Source organism: Dendrobates tinctorius, unplaced genomic scaffold (assembly GCF_039654945.1).
Source record: "Dendrobates tinctorius isolate UK_male_01 unplaced genomic scaffold, ASM3965494v1 ptg000103l, whole genome shotgun sequence".
Lineage (NCBI taxonomy): Eukaryota > Metazoa > Chordata > Amphibia > Anura > Dendrobatidae > Dendrobates > Dendrobates tinctorius.
Window position 1 is genome coordinate 750388 of NW_027361771.1, and position 22274 is coordinate 772661.

At 45.3% G+C, this 22274-nt stretch overlaps 1 protein-coding gene across 1 annotated transcript in view; it reads left to right on the plus strand.

Annotated features, from left to right (window-relative positions):
- SRP68 (signal recognition particle 68) overlaps positions 1-22274 on the plus strand; it is a 69417-nt gene that overhangs the window by 10446 nt on the left and 36697 nt on the right. The window contains exons 2-4 of the mRNA XM_073587902.1: positions 4853-4919; positions 7556-7669; positions 8184-8379. Coding sequence (XP_073444003.1) covers positions 4853-4919; positions 7556-7669; positions 8184-8379 — 377 coding nt within the window. The remainder of the gene's footprint in view (positions 1-4852; positions 4920-7555; positions 7670-8183; positions 8380-22274) is intronic.

Below are 22274 nucleotides of genomic sequence, written 5' to 3' on the forward strand. Positions count from 1 at the left end.
AATTTTTCTCTTTTTTTATGGTACTTACATTAGTTACTTATAATGTTAAGGGGCTTAATAGTCCAAATAGGCGTTTTTCCTTTCAGAGAGAAATTAATAAATCTGCAGCAGATGTGTGCCTCCAGGAGACTAAATTTAAAATTAATAATCATCCCACGTTTTCCCTAAAAAATTACCCTCATGTTTTTGAGGCCTCGGGTCCCTCTAAAAAGGCAGGTGTCATGACCCTAGTCAGGGATTCCTTGTCGTTCGAACTGCTGGAGGAATTGGTTGATGTGAACGGTCATTTTCATGTCTTTGTCTGTTCTATAGACCCCCAAATTTATACCATTGTCAATATCTACGCTCCTACTAAAGGTCAAATTAGGTTTTTGAACAAATTACTAAAAAAAACTTGAACCGCTAAAGAGAGGCGTTCTTTTACTCTTAGGTGATTTTAACTTGGTACCCGATAATACGCTTGATGCCTCTTCTTCCAGTAGACTTAATTTCCCTTCTTTAAATAATTGGCTTTTCACTAATGAATTTTTGGACGTTTTTCGTTGTCTCAATTCCACCTCAAAGGAATATACATTTTTTTCTGACTCTCATTTATCTGCCTCTCGTATTGACCTCGTTTTGTCAGACGTATTTTCTCTCCCTAGATTTTCCTCAGTTTCAATTGGAAATAAATCTTTTTCAGATCATGCTCCTGTTATTGCCAAGTTGGTTGAGGGGCACTCTGTTAACAATCAGCAATTGTGGAAGTGTAGTGCTTCTATTTTTAAAAATCCTACTTACCATGAGGAAATATCTAAATCTCTCAATTTTTATTTTTCAGAAAATATATTTGATCCTTCCAAACCATTCCTCCAGTGGAATGCTCACAAGGCGGTTATACGAGGCACTCTTATTCGTATTTCCTCCGGTATAAAAAATTTTAACCGTCAAAAAATTAAAAATTTGCAGGCTTTGATTAAGGAGAAAGAGTTGGAATTGTCCTTATCTAAGAATCCTCCCTCTAGCTCCACATCTCTAGCTGATTTATCCCGTCTTCGAAATGAATTAAGGGCCACAATTTTTTCGTTCTATGATTCAGCAGTAAAGCAATCAAAATTTCATCATTATATGTCCCTTAATAAACCCACCCGTTTTATGTTTAATCGAATAAAGAAGCTAAGAGTACGCAACCGCATTGACAAAATTACTGCTCCTAAGGGATTATCCCTCACCCACCCACAAGACATTGCAAATGAATTTGCGAAATATTTCAATCAACTGTATAATTTGAGGTCTGATCCCTCTCTTCCCGCTCCAGATGCGGACTCTATTAATAATTTTTTATCTTCGGTTAACCTTCCAAATCTCAACTCTGTGGACGCAGATTTTTTTATCTGCTCCTTTTACTGCTGAAGAGATTGGTGACACCATTAGTCAATTAAAGTCATAAAAAGCCCCTTTTCCCGATGGTTATAGTAACAATTATTATAAGTCTTTTCGCGACATTCTTGTCCCCCCATTTAACTAAACTTTTTAATGCCGCTGCGTCCGTTGGTTCCTTCCCTAGAGAAAATTTAGATGCTACAATCGTACTAATTCCCAAACCCAATACTAATCCTGATCAAATTCTTAATTATCGTCCCATTTCATTAATAAATACTGACCTCAAAATTTATTCTAAAGTTTTAGCTAATCGTCTTAATATTATACTGCCTAAATTAATTTCCACGGACCAAATTGGCTTTATCAAACATCGGCAATCCATAGAAGGGACCAGACGGCTGATAAATATTATAAAGTTAATCAATTCCCAAAAACTTCCTTCTGCTCTAATTTCATTAGATGCAGAAAAATCCTTTGATCGCTTCAATTGGACCTTTCTCCGATGCTCCCTACTAAAATTTGGATTTAATTTAGACTTTATCACCAAAATTATGGCCTTATATTCTGACCCTCAAGCAAAAATTTACATTAATAATCACTTTTCCTCCTCATTTCCAATTTCTAATGGTACCCAGAAGGGTTGTCCCTTCTCTCCATTGCTTTTTGCCCTTGCAATAGAACCGCTAGCCCAATTAATCAGAGATCATTCTTCCATAGAGGGTGTTCGAACAGATCGTCAGGAGTTTAAGATCAGTCTATATGCTGATGATGTCCTCCTGTCTCTCACTAATCCCTGCTCCTCTATTCCACATTTACAATCCCTTCTTCAAAAATTTTCCTCCCTTTCCTATATTATGATTGAGTCCAAATCCAAAATTTTCCAATTTAATCTCACCAATTCTCAAATCAGGAGTATAAAGGCTGTCTCTTCTTGGGGTTGGGCGGAGAGGGAAATTGTTTATTTAGGTCTGCGGTTTTCTAGAAACCTTGGATCTCTGATTTCCACTAACCTAGATTCCCTAATTGCCTCCATTTCTAAAGGCTTTAATTTTTACGCGGACAAAGAGTTATCCTGGTGGGGAAAATGTCTAGTAGCCAAATCAATATTCCTTCCCAAAATCCTTTATTTTTTCAGATCCCTTCCCCTGCTTGTTTCCACTTATTTAACTAGTCTGCAGACACGCCTTAATTTATTTCTTTGGGGAAATAAAAAGGCCCATATTGCTTCGAATCAGTTATACAAACATAAGTTACGTGGAGGTATGGGACTGCCTAACATCTCAGCTTATTATTACTCTAATCTTATTAAGCAAAGTCTATGTTGGTGGTCAACTGGCCATATACCTTCATGGGCGGACTTGGAATTTTATTAAAAATTCCCCTCCTTGTTCTCTTATTTTGAATCTATTGACATCGAAGCATTTATCTCAGTCTAATCATCCAATTTTTATGGCTGCTATTGTGGCTTGGAGGAAGTTTTTTAAATTTAAGAGTGGTTTTTCTAGGATTCAACTCCTGTTGAGGCTTCCTCTCTCTTTTCTGTCCTCTGTTTATTCATTCGATTTGCATTCTACTTGGGCTGACTGGGGTATTTCTAAATTAAATGACATCTTTGAAGGTCATAAATTTGTATCTTTTTCTCATCTTAAGAATAGGTTTGGGGTTCCCTCCTCTGCTTTTCTACACTTTACTATGTAGAAAGAATTTTTGACTCCACTGGTGACTCGCTGCCCTCCACTATCGGAGCCAGCGATCAATATTTTATGCAACTCAGGCCATAATATTTTTTGGTCCACTCGTTATATCTACCAGTGGTTCAACAACGATTCTGCATTTATAAAATCCTCATATATGAAAAAATGGGAATCGGTTTTGAATTTTTCTGTTACCCCAGATGTTTGGGAACTGACCATGTCTCTAACCTATTCTGCTACCATGTCTATGGCTCTCCATGAGTCCTACTTTAAAATCATATCGAGATGGTACTATTCGCCATCTCGTCTAGCTTTTATCAACCCTTCCACCTCCCCTCTCTGTTGGAGGGATTGCGGGCATCATGGTAGCCTTTCCCATTTATTTTAGTTTTGTCCACGTCTTCGGCATTTTTGGGATGACATCTCCTCTCTTATTTCTCATATTTTAAATCAATCAGATTTTTCACTGACTCCTCAGTTTGCCCTGCTCTCGTTGGATGCAAGTCGTTTGAATCCTTCTGTTAGGAAATTGGTTATTCATTTACTTTTGGTTTCTAAAAATGAAATTGCGTTTTATTGGAAATCCACTCGAGTGCCCTCTTCACTCGATATTATTGCAAAGCTGACTTTACATAAGTCATATGAGCAAAAGTTGGGGTTGCTGAATGGCTGTCTTCCTTCCTTTATAAAGAAATGGTCTCGATGACTGGAAATGTTTCCATGAGTTCTTATTATTTATAGTTTGGTTGTGTTTTTTTTATTTTTTCTTTCATGTGTCATGAATGCCTCATGATATTGCATTTATGTATGCTCTGTTATAAAATGTTAATAAAAATTTTTGGAAAAGGGATTGTTAGAGTTAGGGTTAGAGGCTCAGAGGCTGAAGGCTTATGGGATTTCCGATTTCCGTTGTGAAAAAAATATCGGAATCGGAATTCCGATATCACAAATATCGGGACGATTTCCGATATTTCAATATTGGAAAGCTCATCCCTAGTGGTAATCTGAATTTTCTATTTTGGATGTACAAAAACTATAGATCTGTAGTTAAAGGAGTATTCCCATTTCAAAGAGCCTATCCCAATATGTAGTAGGCATAATAATCATAATATTAGCAAATACCTATAGTTAGAAATGTAGTGTAGTTCTTCTGATTCGCTATGTTGCATCTCCCATGTGCAGGTCATTAAAGTACCTGAGGTGTCCATGGTTACAACCCCTAAACACTAACTATATGAGTGGTCATAACCATGGCTACCTAACCTACGGCAATGCCCTACATTGGGTAAGCAATATAGCTAATCAGAAGAACTATACTACATTTGTAATTGGGGGAATTTGCTAATATTATTATTACACCTACTGCATATTATGATAGTATCTTGGTGATGGCAATACCCCTTTAATGCTATGTGCAATTATTGGGGCACAATTCTGGCCCCAAAAGCTAAGAACATTAGGAATATTGGCACGTTAACAAGGATTCTTTCTGTCACAGAGAGTACAGCTGGGAACTAAAAGCAGGTCGGCTGAATTATACTCCCAGCAGCCTCTTTGTTGGAATCATTTCTAATTGTAGAAGACCATAATATATAATAATGCAATATATATAGTATATTATTCATTGTCTAATACTTTATGGAAAGGTGAATGTAAAGTAGAGGTATGCATGAAAACGAATGTGTACATAGAGGTAGATCTAACCTCTGATATGGTAGATATACATGGGGGAGACAGATTTAATAATGAGATCTTTGGTTCCTCCTTTATATGTATTCCCTTAACGCAGCCTACAGTCCTCCAAATTATTAAGGAATCCCAGCAGCAGCATGGCATGCGTCATGGAGACTTCCAGAGATACAGGTAAGAACACATCCTTCAAAGTTGTGGGGCAGTGATTTATTTTGCCATCATGATATTTTTCTCTATTGAATTTATTATGCAGAATAATTGCAGTACATCTGTAGAGACAGGTGCTAAATTATGTTGCCAACGTAAGTCGAGTGGTTTCTTTTGCTACATCAGGGGTCCCCAACCTGTAGCTCGGGAGCCACATGTGGTACACGGTCCCATAAATTGTGGCTTGCGACTGTCTGCCAGCTTGGTGCATTAGACCCAGGTCTATCAATCAGGTATGAAGAGTACATCTCAAAATGGTGAATTTCTGAGTAGCCCTGCACAGAAGAGCAGATCTGGTTGCACATATCCTGGTCTTAGGGGTTTAGAGATGTTTTAGGTATGGTACGCTGGAGGATGGTACTACCTGTTAGAGGAGGTGCTCAAAGCTGGATGTGACAGTGTGTTGGGAGCCCTTGATGCGAGAATACTGAATGGGGGTATTGTGGGAACCCCTGGATCTCAGTGTGATGCTTTGGAGTAATTTCTGTGGAAAAGCTTTGGTTATCATTATACCTGTAATGGGGGCTTTGGTTGACACTACATTGAAGTGGGTGGGAGCTGGATGTGGCTCGCGACTCTCTCTGTGCTGAATGTGACTCGCGACCGTTTCTCTAAGCTGAATGTGGCTCTCAAGGTCAGAAAGGTTGGGGACTACTGCGCTACATTATCATCTTTATTTTCTTTGACTATGATAATCTAAATGGTTGACAACTGGTTATGACTCGGGATTCGCAATTAAAGATTACTGTATGTTGCTACTACATTATAGCATTGGGCAATTGCGACCTATAAGCTATTTGAACAACATTAAAGTTGAAACAAGTTAAAAAAAAAAACACATTATTTGCAACCTGTTTTTTGTTGTTTGTTTTTGTTCCCGATATCTTGCAAGTCACAGTTCGACTTCCTCCATTCTCTTACAGTATGCTTCATTGTAGTAGCCAAGGCTGTGGAGTCAGAATAAAATATATAATAAATTGGGTGCAGTAGTACAATGCAGAATGTGCTGTAAATGTTTTCATAAGAAGTTTGGAAAGTTATGAAATGTCCTATAAATGTCTGTTCTGTTCCTGATCTACAGATCTCTGCTTTTAGTGGAGATGAATCTGTGCTGCACTTTCTGCACATGCTCAATATTGAACAGTGTGGTGGAGTCGGAGGTTCGGGCTTACCGACTCCACAGCCCTGGAAGTAGCTGCATACTGTGTTATTTGGCCTTGTGTCCTGTGTCATTGTCAAGGTTGCCATGTGCCTCTAGCCTTATGAGAAAAAAATTAGCGTTTAGGTACCTATTCTGAACTGGTATGTCTGACCTGTCCATGGCTGCTGCTAAGAAATGTCTGGACAAGTGTCTTTGCTCAACCACAATGCTATGTTCGCACTGAGCTCTTAGTGGAATTCAAAAATCATGATTGTTTCAAGCAAAACTGCTTAAGGAAATTCTTGTTTTGGGGAATATTTTGAGAAGTTTTTTTCCTGAAGACATTGTTGCCTTTTGATTGGATGATGTCCAGTTTGGAGAGATTACCTTCAAGATGCACGTTTTTACCCTACCAAGTGTTTTTCAAAACCTCTTCAGGTAAAAAAGACTAAAAAAAAATTTCCTCAACAGTAAAATGGTTTACCGATGAGGATCTGCTTTGAAAATACTCTTCAGGAAAACTCAGAGTAAAGGGGGTTTTACACATAGCGATATCGCTATAACGTCACCGATTTTGTGACGTTGTAGCGATATCGCTATGTGTGATACGTCCGACCAGCTCCCCCCGCTGTCCATCGCTGATCGCGTGAGAATGTCTGGCTCCATTTCTCGTCATCAGCTTCCTGCTGTGGCTTCCTGCTGTGACGACGAGCGATGCGTGGAGGCGGGCGGGAGGATGTCAGGATCGCTGTGTGTGAAAGGTGAGTATCGTGCGATGCATCGCTGCTGCATCGCTGTGAGGTCTGCCTGTGTGACAGCTCACTAGCGATCATTTAGCGATGCACCAGCGATCCTGACCGGGTTGGATTGCTGGTCGGATCGCTGGTGCATCGCTAAATGTAAAAGGGCCTTAAGCATACCCCAACAGTGGATTGCCAGAGATAGTGTACACATATTCATTAGATATCTATCAGAGAAAGGATCGCTCACCTGACCACTCTTTACCAACTCTCCCATCCACAGAAATGCTCAACTTGGCCGAGTACTGTCATGTTCCCTCTGAGAGAGCCGCTGCCAGGGAGAATAGAGGATTGGCCTTTGGAATTCCAATGTGCCGATTCTTCTCTTCCCCCGCCTCATCTGTAGGTGGAAAGTCAGGAGACCCCCCCCCCCATACACATTAGACTGTCAGCTGAAATTGGCAGGTTTGGCTGACTTTAATCTAATGTGTAAATGGGCCTTAGAGAAGTCAAATCAATAGTGACCAGCTGGCTAATACGTCTTTACTTTTGATGGGAAAGCTCCTTTAATAAAACAAGAGTTCACATTAGATAAGTATGGGCCAGTGTCGGCAATGGTAAGAATAATTCAGAAATCAACAGTATTGTTAAGTTGGATTCCGTAAGATTTTATGTCATACAACCGGTGAGTGATGTGAGGTTTTTCTTGTACTTTTTAGGGGCTATTGTTCACGTCGCTTGAGACGTCTGAGGAAAACTCTCAATTTTAAGATGGGAAACAGACATAAATTTACTGGAAAGAAAGTGACTGTGGAGATGCTATCTGATAACAGGTATGTCTCACAGGTACCCTGCTTTATTTGTGTTATGGACAAATGGTGGCTGTACGTTGTCACCTGTTGTTATGCAGCCAGAGATACAATGACACTTTATACACAGACACAATAATTCTATATATTTATTTACCGTATTTATTTTACTCATTTATATAGCACCAATAATTCCACAGCGCTTTACAGACATTATTGGCCCTGATGGGGCTCACAATCTAAATTCCCTATCAGTATGTCTTTGGAATGTGGGAGGAAACCTTAGTACCCGGAGTAAACCCACGCAAACACGGGGAGAACATACAAACTCCTTGCAGATGTTGTACTTGGTGGGATTTGAACCCAGGACCCCAGCGCTGCAAGGCTGCAGCGGTAACCACTGAGCCACCGTGCCATTCTTTACCCAATGGTCTCAGACAAATCCATATACCCCAGAAATCCTTCTTTTAATTTTTGCGTATTACAGTTTGTTCTTCCATTTTTTTTATTCTTCTGTAATATAGTTAGTTTCTTGCAGGTATCTACTGCTCATTTTGATGGATGCGGAGAGAGCTTGGAGCTATGCCATGCAGCTTAAAACGGAGGCCAATACCGAACCTCGTAAACGTTTTCACTTGGTCTCCCGGCTGCGAAAAGCAGTAAAGCATGGCGAGGAGCTGGAGCGGCTGTGTGAAAGTGATCGTGTTGATGCAAAGACAAAGTTGGAAGCTCAGGTACTACCAGATGTTGTAGCAGTGAAGTGAAAGAATAACTGCTCTGTTGGGAAAAGCTTTTGACTTGAAATGAAAATCAGAAGCGCTCTGCCGAGTACACCTCTTGTTCTGGTTGTGGGGTTTTTTGCATCTTAAAAAGTTTTATCTTTGTCTTTAGTTCGTCTTACTTTTTTTTACTTTTATCTTTATTTATTGAATATATAAAGAGAAAAAAAACATACAATCATAAGGCACTAACCGTGCCGAGATGTATACAAATAAACAATTATTTAGGAAATAGAAATATAAATCATAACAATATACTTAGTTTGTCTTAACTTTAGTAATTTTCTTATTGGATTTTACAAAAATATACAAACACAAAATTTTTGCTTTGAATGACAATAAAAGATTACATAATGTTAAATGGATAGCTGCATAAAATAGCAGCAGATTGTTTTATGCTTTCTTTTAATAATGTGAAATGATGCAAATAGAATGAAAAATATAAAATAGAGAGGTGTAAGGGAAACAGAAGGTGCAATGTTATAGTGACAGAACATCTGTCGTCCATGAGAGCATGTTATCGAGTGCAACCAAATTATGGTGAATTTAGTACTTTTATCTGTTAAAATGCTGGTAAGCTTAGTTTTAACCCCTTCCTGACATCCGACGTACTATCCCGTCCACGGTACCCGGGCCCGTATGACCGTGGACGGGATAGTACGTCTACCGCGATCAGCGGCGCCCACGTGGTGAGCCCCGCTGATCGCGGCCGGGTGTCAGCTGATTATCACAGCTGACACCCGGCACAATGTGTCAGGGGCGGTCATGGACCGCCCCCGACACGTTAACCCCTTGCACACCGCGAGCAAACATGATCGCGGTGTACCGGGAGTTAAAGGGAAGCATCGGCAGGGAGGGGGCTCCCTCCGTGCTTCCCTGAGCCCCCCAACGGCAGCGCAATGTGCAGCGCTGCTGCGGGGGGCTCCTTTCCTCCAGGCCCCCGAATCCAAGATGGCGACGGGGGCCTTCGGGGGCCTGCAGGAAGCTGGCTTCCTCAGTGCCTGCAAAGCGCAGGCATGAGGAAGCCTTCGGGACTGCCTGTGACAGATCGCTGATCTGTCACAGTGATCTGTGATGTGACAGATAAGCGATCTGTCACAGGACAGTGATGTCCCACCTGGGACTATGTAATAAAGTAAAAAAAAAAATTAAAAAAAGTGTAAAAATAATTTAAAAAAAAATCGCCAAATAAATTAGTAAAAAAAAAAAAAAAAATATTCCCCAATAAATTCATTTTTTGAAAATAAAAAAACAATAAAAGTACACATATTAGGTATCGCCGCGTCCGTAACGACCTGCCCTATAAAACTGTCCCATTAGTTAACCCCTTTAGCGAACCCCTTAAAAAATAAAAATAAAAAACGAAGCAAAAAATAATGATTTATTATCATACCGCCAAACAAAAAGTGTAATAACACGCGATCAAAAAGACGCATATAAATATCCATGGTAGCGCTGAAAACGTCATCTTGTCCCGCAAAAAACGAGCCGCCACACAGCATCATCAGCGAAAAAATAAAAAAGTTATAGCTCGCAGAATAAAGCGATGCAAAAATAATTATTTTTTATATAAAATAGTTTTCATTGCATAAAACCGACAACACATAAAAAAACGACCTAAATGAGGTATCGCTGTAACCGTACTGACCCGAAGAATAAAACCGCTTTATCAATTTTACCGCACGCGGAACGGTGTAAACACCCCCCCCAAAAGAAATAAATGAAACGCTGGTTTTTGTTCATTCTGCGTCCCAAAAATCGGAATAAAAAGCGATCAAAAAATGTCACGTGCCCGAAAATGGTACCGATAAAAACGTCAACTCGTCCCGCAAAAAATAAGACCTCACATGACTCGGTGGGTCAAAATACAGAAAAATTATAGCTCTCAATATGTGGTGATGCAAAAACTATTTTTACAATAAAAAGCGTCTTTTAGCGTGCGACAGCTGCCAAACATAAAAACCGCCATAAATAGTAAATCAAACCCCCCGTTATCACCCGCTTAGTTAGGGAAAAATAATAAAATAAAATTTTTTTTATTTATTTCCATTTTTCCATTAGGGTTAGGGCTTGGGTTAGGGCTAGGGTTAGGGCTGAGATTAGGGTTAGGGGTGTGTTGGGGTTAGGGTTGGAGTTAGAATTGGGGGTTTCCACTGTTTGGGCACATCAGGGGCTCTCCAAATGCAACATTGCGTCTGATCTCAATTCCAGCCAATTCTGAGTTGAAAAAGTCATATGGTGCTCCTTCCCTTCCAAGCTCTGCCATGCGCCCAAACAGTGTTTTACCCCCACATGTAGGGTATCAGCCTACTCAGGACAAATTGCAAAACCATTTTTGGGGTCCAATTTCTCCTGTTACCCTTAGGAAAATAAAAAATTGGGGGCAAAAATATCATTTTTGTGGGAAAAAAATGATTTTTTTATTTTCACGTCCGAGCGTTATAAACTTCTGTGAAGCACTTGGGGGTTCAAAGTGCTCACCACACATCTAGATAAGTTCCGTGGGGGGTCTAGTGTCCAAAATGGGGTCACTTGTGGGGAGTTTCAATAGTTTAGGTACATCAGGGGCTCTCCAAACGCACATGACACCCGCAGACCATTCCATCAAAGTCTGCATTCCAAAACGTCACTGCTTCCCTTCCGAGCCCCGACGTGTGTCCATACAGTAGTTTTCTCCCACATATGGGGTGTCAGCGTACTCAGGACAAATTGGACAACAACTTTTGGGGTCCAATTTCTCCTGTTACCCTTGGGAAAATAAAAAGGTGACTAAAAGATCATGTTTGTGGAAAAAATACAAATTTTTTTATTTTCACGCCCGGGCGTTATAAACTTCTGTGAAGCACTGGGGGGTTCAAAGTGCTCACCACACATCTAGATAAGTTCCTTGGGGGGTCTAGTTTACAAAATGGTGTCATTTGTGGGGGGTTTCCACTGTTTAGGTACATCAGGGGTTTTCTAATCGCGACATGGTGTCCGATCTCAATTCCAGCCAAAAACGTCAAATGGCGCTGCTTCCCTTCCGAGCTCTGCCATGTGCCCAAATAGTGGTTTACCCCCACATGTGGGGTATCGGCGTACTCAGGACAAATTGCACAATAACTTTTAGGGTGCTGTTACCCTTGGAAAAATAAGAATTGAGGGTGAAAAGATCATTTTTGTGGAAAAAATATGATTTTTTAATTGTACGGCTTTATGTTATAAACTTCTGTGAAGCCCTTGGGGGTTCAAAGTTCTCACCACATATCTAGATAAGTTCCTTGGGGGGTCTAGTTTCCAAAATGGGGTCACTTGTAGGGGGTTTCCACTGTTTAGGTACATCAGGGACTCTCCAAACGTGACATGGCATCCGATCTGAATTCCAGCCAATTTTGCATTGAAAAAGTCAAATGGCGCTCCTTCCATTCTGAGCTCTGCCATGCGCCGAAACAGTCGTTCCCCCCCACAAATCAGGTATCAGCGTACTCAGGACAAATTGCACAATAACTTTTGCAGTCCAATTTCTCCTGTTACCCTTGGTAACATAAAAAAAATTGAACCTGAAGTATTTTTTTTGTGAAAAAAAGTTAGATGTTCATTTCTTTTTAAATATTCAAAAAAATTCCTGTGACGCACCTAATGGGTTAATAAACTTCTTGAATGTGGTTTTGAGCACCTTAAGGGGTTCAGTTTTTAGAATGGTGTCACTTTTGGGTATTTTCTATCATATAGACCCCTCAAAGTGGCTTCAAATGTGATGTGGTCCTAAAAATAAAATGGTGTTGTAAAAATGAGAAATCGCTGGTCAACTTTTAACCCTTATAACTTCCTAACAAAAAAAAAAATTTGGTTCCAAAATTGTGCTGATGTAAAGTAAACATGTGGGAAATGTTAGTTATCAAGTTTTTTGTGTGCCGTATCTCTGATTTAAGGGCATAAAAATTCAAGGAAATTGCGAAATTTTCAACATTTTTGCCAAATTTCCGTTTTTTTCACAAATAAACGCAAGTTATTTGAATGAAATTTTACCACTATCATGAAGTACAATATGTCACGAGAAAACAGTGTCAGAATCACCGGGATCCATGGAAGCGTTCCAGAGTTATGACCTCATAAAGGTACAGTGGTCAGAATTGTAAAAATTGGCCCGGTCATGAACGTGCAAACCACCCTTGGGGGTGAAGGGGTTAAAGGAAATCCTCCATTGTGGGCTTCACTGCTCCAAATCGATAGAAGGTTTTTTTTCCAGGCTTTTGCAATTGTATGACAACAAGGAATGCAGGTGGCAATATTTAGTATTTTGTAGAAGAGCTTCCCTGTGGCTTTCCGGTAGTTGGATATACGAGGGGCGATCCAAAAGTAATGATAATCAATAATAAACACAATGAATTTAGTAAAAAAAAAATATATATTTTTCTACATAGTCTCTTAACAAGTCTATACATTTAATCCATCTCTTTTCTAAACTTAGAATTCCCTTCGAAAAAAATTCTTGATCTTGACCCTCAAAAAAACTCCCCAACAGCGGTTATCACGTCACTATTATCATCAAATTTCTTGCCCCGGAGGTGTTCCTTGAGCCGAGGAAAGAGAAAGAAGTCACTGGGGGCTAGATCTGGCGAATGGGGGGGGTGTTCCACCAGTTCAAAGCCCGCTTCTTGAATGGTAGCCATGGCAACTGCAGCTTTGTGAGCCGGTGCGTTATCTTGGTGAAACAGCACTCCAGCCCGCAGTTTGCCGCGCCTTTTCTCCTTGATAGCCTCCCACAATCTTCTTATTTGTTATGCGTAGTAGGAGCCCGTAATAGTGGCTCCCTTCTCCAAATAGTCCACCATAATAATTCCTTCAGCGTCCCAAAAAACGGACGCCATAACCTTCCCTGCTGAGCTTGACACTTTGAATTTCTTCGGCGTCGGTTCGTCGGCTCGTTTCCATGTCATCGATTGTTGTTTAGTTTCGGGATCAAAGTGGTGGATCCAGGTCTCATCCATGGTCAAAAAACGTGACAAAAAATTCTCCTTGTCTGCTTGGAACTTTTCGAGATTTGCTATTGAAATGTCAACTCGTTTCTTCTTTTGCTCGTCGGTTAACATTTTTGGCACCCAACGCGCGGAGACCTTTCTCATATGCAATTCTTTTGCAAGGATTCTTTGAATACTGCCATATGAGATCCCTGTGACCTCAGCTACATGCCTGATAGTCACTCTTCGATCTGCCAACACAACTTCTTCAACTTTTTTCACGTTTTCTTCATTGAGGGATGTGCATGGGCGTCCTTCGCGATGTTCATCTTCCATCAATGTTCTTCCCAGCTTAAATTCCTTGGCCCAGCGTGCAACTGTGGAATATGGAGGAGAAGAGTCCCCCAATGTTTCCACCAAGTCGCTGTGTATGTCTTTGGTAGACATTTTTTTCAAGCAGAGGTATTCGATGACAGCTCTGAGCTCGTTTTTTTCCATTTTGATGTTCACTCCTTGGCAGTTCATATTCAAATGAATGTAGCTCCCGGGAATCGTGGCCTATTTAAGTGATTTTTTTTTCCTGGACTAGTGGGTACCTAAGAGAGAAGAAAACATTTTATTTTAATTTCTGTGTGCAATAGAAATAACCGATTATCATTACTTTTGGATCGCCCCTCGTAGAAATGGCAAAAATGTAGACAGTACTCTGTAGTATGAGCACTAGTGATGAATGAATATACTCAGATAAGGCGTTATCCAAGCACATTCATACATCACTAATGAGTACCAGATATGTAACATCTTGCCTTGCAAACCTCATCCACGGAAGCGGGGAGGAGAGAAATCTGTTATGGGCTTTGTGGCTGGGGCAGGTAACGTATGCCATCACATTAAAACCGTATAGACTGATTCTATAATTATGGTATTCATAGGACAAGAAGGTATTTAAAACCAGCCCATACCCAATCTGCTTCCTCAGTGGTCGTATACAAGTCAGACTCCTATTTAACTATATAATTGTTTGAAGTATGAGAGGTATTATTAGTGAGAGAGGAGTATAAAAGACTTACCGTATATACTCGTGCATGGAGGGAGGACTTGGAGCTGCCACAAGATGAATCCAAATTAGACGAGCCAATTCACATGTGGAGGGTGCACGTCCAAGCTAGTTAGCATAGCGGAATCACAATAAAATATATATATTTTTTCTTTATTCCTGGAGTGCCGTCAATCTTCCGTATATATTCGTGTATAAGCTGAGATTTTCAGCCCATTTTTTTGGGCTGAAAGTCCCCCCCCCCGGATGATACGCGCGTCATATACCGGGGGAGTGGGGGTGTCAGAGACCATACTCGCCTCTCCTGGCACTTCTCTGCAGCTCCTGTGTCTCCCTCTGCCGTCTGCTTCCAGCATTCAGCGGTTACGTGGTACCGCTCATTAAATGCATGAATATGCACATATTTAATGAGCGGTACCACGTGACCAGCTGAATGCAGGAAGCAGACGGCAGAGGGAGACGCAGGGGCTGCCGCTGCAGAGAAGACCTTGCGCTAGGACGGGTGAGTACGACGGGGGCATTATGATATTCACCTGTCCCCGTTCCAAGCCGTGCACCTCTGTGTCTCCGGGTCCTCCTGCTGTGACGTCAGAGGGTGCGATGACGTAGTCAGTGCGCGCCCTCTGCTGTCAATGCAGAGATCCGGGAGACACAGCGGTGCACAGCTTGGTATGGGGACAGGTGAATATCGGCACTGCAAGGGGCTCAGGACACCGTTAGGCCTCTTTCACACTTCCGTTTTTGACCATCAGTCAAAATCCGCCAGGTTTTGAAAAAAACGGATCCGCCATTTTTTTTTGCGGATCCGTTTCTTTCCCCATTGAGTTGAATTTTTTTCGTCCGCCGCCATGCCTGGACGGACCTTGCATCGTTTTTTTTGTTGTTGGATCTGCATTTTCCATTGCGCATGCCCGGAGAAAGGAAGTCAGGGAGCGCTCTCTCTCTCCCTCTCCCTCCTGTGGCATCCGGTCACATCAGTTATGAACGGAACCGCTTTTCCGCCCTCTTAGCGGATTTTAACTGACACAAAAGACTGAAGTGTGAAAGAGGCCTTACCTGGCCCCCAGCGACGGAGAGGTGAGTATGTCATTTTTTTTTACTCTGTCGCCTAATTGGGGGACACAGAACCTTGGGTGTTATGCTGCTGTCCACTAGGAGGCGACACTATGCATAATCTGAAAAAGATTAACTTTGGCTCCTCCTCTGCAGTATACACCCCTGGACGGCGTCAGCCTTCTCCAGTTTTTGCTTGGTGTCGCAAGGAGGCACACCTTTTTTTCTTCCGTTTTTTTTCACGGAAATACAGATGAAGAAAAGTGGGTCTCCAGCGAGACTCCCGGCATGGCTCCCTCCTCAGTCCCCTATTAGGGGTACCCGGTTGAGGTCGAGGTGGCTATTCCCCATGTCGCTCCCTCCCCAGTCCCTCGGGTCCTGGTTCGAGGTCGAGACCCCCCTCCTTCCCCAACCCCTTTAAGGGGGTCTGGGTTGAGGTTGAGGCGAGGATGAAGACCCCCTGACGGTGACAGACGCACCCTCCCTAATCCCCCGCAGGGGGTATTAGGTTGAGACGCCTCAGGTAGGGTCGGAGATCAGGCAGCATTTCGCAGCTTCCAGGGACCCCAGGCTGGCTGAGGGATCCTGTTGGGGCCGGGGGAGGGTGCGGACTGGATGGCACAGCAGAGACGGTTTTTTCTGCGTCCCTGTCTCTGCAACAGCAGCGGCTCCATAGCGCTTCAGGGGCACCCCATACAAAAACCGCTACCCCTGCTACCCCCACCGCTATCCAGTCGACCATTCTGGGGGGGTCTGGTACAAATCCGCCCCCCCCCCCCCCCCCCCCGGACTACCGCGCCGCTCTGGAGCCCTCCTGGGCATCAGGCTTCTAATTTAGGCCGCGGCTTCAGCTTTTTCAGCTAATTTCCCCGCCCCCCGGATGACCAAAATGACACGCTGGAGTGTCATAGAAGGGGCGGATTGAGGCAGAAAGGGCGCATTTTTACACAGCCCAGCGCGCCCTTTTCAGCTCTTCGCCCCCTCCTCCCTCTCCTCAGAGCCCCGGTGGCCATTTTTTTCTGGATGAGATCCAGGAGAGGAGCATCACAGCGGTCTCCGGGGGGCACAGAACTGGGATCTGTCAGCGCTGGACCTAGGGGCACACCGGTGGGGTAAGCTCACAGCTGGGTTCTCATTACTCAGCTGTGAATCTATACTTCCTATAAGGCTTTCTGTGGGTTCCCTCTGCGTAGCCACCCCTGTACGATCCCTTATAGCCAGCCTCTGTGCACTATGCCGGGCTCAAGGAAGAGAACCAGGCAGGAATGTTTCTATGCATTCTGCACAGCCTGCAAAGCCACGCTCCCTAGTGGCAGCACGTATCCGCACTGCCGGGACTGCATCCAGAACTCTGGGTCAGAACCCCAGGGAGTCCCTACTGACGCTTCAGTGTCACAGGCCACGCCGGAATGGGCAACTCAGATGTCTCAGTCTATGTCACAGTCCATAGACAACCTACCGTATTTTTTGCTTTATAAGACGCTCCGGATTATAAGACGCACCACAATTTTTGAGGAGAAAAATAAGAAAAAAATATTTTTTAATAAAATGGTGGTGCCTCTTATAATCCTTGCATCTTATTGCTTACCGGGGTTGGTGGCTGCGATGTAGCGGGGTCCCAGGCTCGCTGCTGGAGGAGGCAGGCGTGGAGTGATGCTGCAGGCCGCATCCAGGGATGAGGGGGGGGCTCCGATGTGTGCCGTTGCTGCTGCAGAGTCTTGTGCTGGTGTCAGGTTTCTCCACTTGTCCGGCTGTTGCAGGCCGATGCTGCGGGTGCCTCCGGTGCGGCATTGTGTGCCCATCGATGCCCGGGGCTCTGCCGACATTGTTCGACAGACCAGAGCCCCAGCATTTCCTCTGTTCCCTGTATACGTGCGCTGAAGTGCCGGTAAAAAAAAAAGATGGCCGCCGGCGCGTGCGCAGATGGGATCTCGGGACCCAGTTCTCGAGAGATGAGATTTGAAATCTCATCTCTCGAGAGCTGGGTCCCGAGATCCCATCTGCGCACGCGCGGCGGCCATTTTTTTACAGGCACCACCGCGCGCACACAGGGAACCCAGGGAAAATGGCTGCCGGCGCGTGCGCAGATGGGATCTCGGGACCCAGCTCTCGAGAGATGAGATTTCAAATCTCATCTCTCGAGAACTGGGTCCCGAGATCCCATCTGCGCACGCGCCGGCGGCCATCTTTTTACCGGCACACAGGGAACCGAGGAAATGCCGGGGCTCTGGCCTGTCGCACAATGTTGGCAGAGCCCCGGGCATCGACGGGCACACAACGCGGCACCGGACACACCCGCAGCAGCGGCCAGCAACCGCCGGACGCCCCCGATCACAGCCTAGGTAAGGCATGTCCGCTTTGTAAGACGCACCCCTGTTTTCCCCCCAAATTTTGGGGAAAAAAAGTGCGTCTTACAAAGCGGAAAATACGGTAACTGCTACATTTACTGCAAGCTCTGCAGAGTCGGGCCCCGGCTATGGACGGTACACAGCAAACGGACAGCTTGTCTCAGGAACATGCTGCTTCCGACTCTCACAGACGTAAGCGGACCCACAGGTCTCGATCACCTAAGTCACACTATAGCACAAGGTCGTCCCCCTCTAGGGAGAGACAGCGTCATTCCAGGTCTCCTGGGCAGTCCCCTGCCACAGACAGACAGTGCAATTTACCACAGGGATCCCCCACCACAGAAGACCCCCGTCCCAGGTCGCCCTCCAGGGATGACCTTAGCGAGGCACAGGATTCGTAGGGCATCTTTGACTCCGACTCACATAATGAAACGGTCAGGTCCGTGGTACCTTCTCCCCCTAGCAATACAGCACTAGTTGAGGACATAATTTCTGCCATTCATCGGGTGCTAAAAATTCCAGAGTCGCCCCCGGAAGTCCCAGAACATAGGATTTGCTTCGAAAGTGTTCAAAAACCACCTAAGGTCTTCCCTAATCACGATGAGTTTGAGAAAATACTTACCAAACAGTTTGCGCAGCCTGACAAAAAATTCGCTAATCGCAAATATTTGGAAGCGAAGTACCCCTTCCCACAGAAAGACACCAAACAATGGACAGATCCACCTGAAGTGGACCCCCCGGTTTCTAGGCTAGCAGCGCAGACTTTACTCTCTCTGCCGGATAGCTCAACCCTCAGGGACGCAGCAGACCGGCAAGTAGAACGCATGGCTCGTTCTATTTTCGAAGCGGCAGGCGCCTCTCTGGGCCCTGCATTTGCTTCAGTTTGGGCATCCAAGGCCATCCTGGCTTGGGCCAAAAAACTACAGGAGCGTCTTCAGGCTTCAAATCCTGAACTCTCGGACCAAGCGGTCCAGATGGCAGTGGTAGCAGACTACATGATTCATGCAGCCCTGGATTCCGCCAGAGGTGTAGCGGGAATAGCATCAAACGCCATCACGATCCGACGCATCCTCTGGCTGCGAGAATGGAAAGCGGATGCGGCCTCAAAGAAGTCCCTCACGCGACTTCCGTATTTTACTGGAAGACTTTTCGGCGAAAAGTTGGATACCAAGATAGCCAATGCCACTGGGGGCAAGAGTACCTCTCTCCCTCAACTAAAACCGAAACGCACGTTTAAACGAAGAAACCAGACGCGATTCCGATCCTTTCGGAATTCCTCAGGCTGGTCCGTTTCGCTCCCAGTGCAAAACCGCAACCGTTCTCCACGCAGAGACAACCCACGGACTCAGCAGCGACCGGACAGGGCTTGGCAGTCGAAAGCAGGCCAAGCGAAACCCAAGGGAGGAAAACCTCAGAACTTCACTTCATCATGACTCGAGACCTCCGGAAGACACCCCACCAGTAGGCGGCCGACTTTTACTCTTTCAGCAAGTCTGGCTGCCTATTATAGAAGACAGGTGGGTCAGGGAAATAGTGTCTTCCGGATACAAGATAGAGTTCACTTCCGTTCCACTGAACCTGTTCTTCCTTTCTGTTCCTCCAACACCACCAGAAAAGGCTCATGTTTTCCACCAAGCGGTTTCCTCTCTCCTTCAATCAGGAGTTGTGGTGCCGGTTCCCGCGAACGAGAGATTCCGAGGATTCTACTCAAATTTGTTCGTAGTCCCCAAGAAAGGAGGCGGCGTCCGACCCATACTGGACCTAAAACAGCTCAACAATTACGTACGGGTCAGTCATTTCCGCATGGAGTCCCTCCGGTCCATCATTGCATCCATGGAGCAGGGAGAATACCTCGCCTCCATAGACATACAGGATGCGTATCTCCACATACCAATTGCTCCCGCCCACCAAAGGTTTCTCAGGTTCGCGGTCAACCAAAACCACTACCAGTTTGTCGCCCTTCCGTTCGGACTCGCCACGGCTCCAAGAACGTTCACCAAAGTCATGGCGGCCACCATGGACGTCCTGCACTCAAGAGGCATCCTAGTCGTCCCGTACCTGGATGACCTCCTCGTCAAGTCTCCCACTTTCAAAGACTGCGAGGTCAGTGTCTCAATCACTCTAGACACTCTGAGTCACCTGGGATGGCTAGTCAACCTACAGAAATCGTCGACCATCCCAACTCGGACTCTAACATTCCTGGGAATGGTATTCGACACCGCCAGGGGCCTGGTGCTCCTTCCCAAGGACAAGACACTGGCCATCCGTCTGGGAGTTCGCACACTCCTTCGCAGTCCTCCTCGATCTCTCCGTTTTGCCATGAGAGTCCTCGGCCGGATGGCAGCAGCAATAGAGGCAGTGCCATTTGCCCAGTTTCACCTCAGGGTCCTTCAACTAGCCATGCTCAGATCTTGGGACAGGAACCCCTTCTCCCTCGACAGGGAGTTCAGGTTGACGTCATCAACCAGGAGGTCCCTGCATTGGTGGCTCAAACCAACCTCGCTTACACGAGGGAAGCCATTCCTCTCAGGACAATGGAAGATCCTGACTACCGATGCAAGCCTGACAGGCTGGGGGGCGGTGCACCTACATCACAGGGCACAGGGCAAGTGGTCACCGAGGGAAGTGACATTGCCCATCAATGTTCTGGAAATCAGGGCCATTCTCTTGGCACTGAGAGCCTTTCATCACTTGCTTGCAGCCTCGCACATACGGATACAGTCGGACAATGCCACGGCTGTGGCATACGTGAACCACCAAGGCGGGACCCGCAGCGCCAAGGCGATGAGAGAAGTGGCTCATATCCTCCGCTGGGCGGAAGACACAAGGTCGGTACTTTCTGCGGTACACATTCCGGGTGTAGAAAGCTGGGAAGCCGACTTCCTCAGCAGGCAAGGAATGGACTCGGGGGAGTGGTCTCTCCATCCCGAGATTTTTTACCAGATCTGTCAACGCTGGGGAACCCCGGATGTGGACCTAATGGCATCCCATCTCAATACCAAGGTTCCCAATTTCATGGCCAGGACACACGACCCGCGGTCGCTCGGAGTGGATGCCCTGGTCCAGGACTGGTCCCAGTTCCGACTCCTGTACATTTTTCCACCCCTCCCCCTAATCGCCAGGGTCGTGAGGAAGATCAAGCAAGAGGGAGTTCCGACCATCCTCATCGCGCCAGACTGGCCCAGTCGTACTTGGTACGCCGACATCGTCCAACTTACAGCAGACGCCCCCTGGCGTCTACCCGACCGTCACGACCTTCTGTCTCAAGGTCCGTTCTTCCACCAGAATTCAGGGGCTCTCAATTTGACGGCATGGCCCTTGAAACCTGGATTCTAACCCAGGCAGGTTTTTCACCGGCAGTCATTACAACTATGATCAGGGCAAGGAAGCCTGCCTCCGCCAAGCTCTATTATCGTACCTGGAGAGCTTTCTTTTCTTGGTGCGAATCTCATGGACAAGTCCCACTCCCTTATTCCCTCCCGAAGGTACTAGGTTTTCTTCAATCGGGCCTAGATGCCAAGCTATCCTTAAGTTCGCTTAAGAGTCAGGTGTCGGTGCTTTCAGTCCTTTTTCAAAAGCGCATTGCTATTAAACCGCAAGTAAGGACTTTCATCCAGGGAGTTTCCCGATTGGTTCCTCCCTACAAACGTCCGCTGGATACGTGGGACCTCAATCTGGTCCTGACAGCATTGCAAGCTCCACCCTTCGAACCTCTTAGAGGAGTTCCACTCTCCATTCTGTCTCAGAAAGTGGTTTTTCTAGTGGCGATCACCTCGTTACGCAGAGTGTCGGAAGTGTCAGCACTTTCCTGCAGACGGCCTTTCCTAGCCTTTCACCAGGACAAGGTGGTTCTCCGCACGGTACCATCCTTCCTTCCGAAGGTTGTGTCCAACTTTCACCTTAATGAAGAGATTTCACTGCCTTCCCTTTGCCCGGTTCCGGTTCATAGAGTGGAGAAGGCTCTGCATACGCTTGACCTCGTCAGAGCATTGCGAATTTACGTGTCCAGGACTGCACCTTTCCGGAAATCTGATTCCCTCTTCATTCTTCCGGAAGGTAGTCGCAAGGGGTTGCCGGCTTCCAAGGCTACCCTTGCCTGGTGGATCAGGTCCACCATACATGAGGCCTACCGACTTAACAGTTCCCCTCTTCCGGCCGGTATCACGGCACACTCTACACGGGCAGTAGGGGCCTCCTGGGCCATTCGGCATCAGGCTTCGGCACAACAAGTGTGCAAGGCGGCCACTTGGACTAGCCTACACACGTTTACGAAACACTACAGTGTTCATACCCAGTCCTCAGCGGATGCGAGCCTGGGTAGACTGGTTCTGCAGGCGGCAGTACCCCAAGTCTAGGGGACTGTCAGCACAATATTCGTCCACTGCTTCCCACCCAGGGACTGCTTTGGGACGTCCCAAGGTTCTGTGTCCCCCAATTAGGCGACAGAGTAAA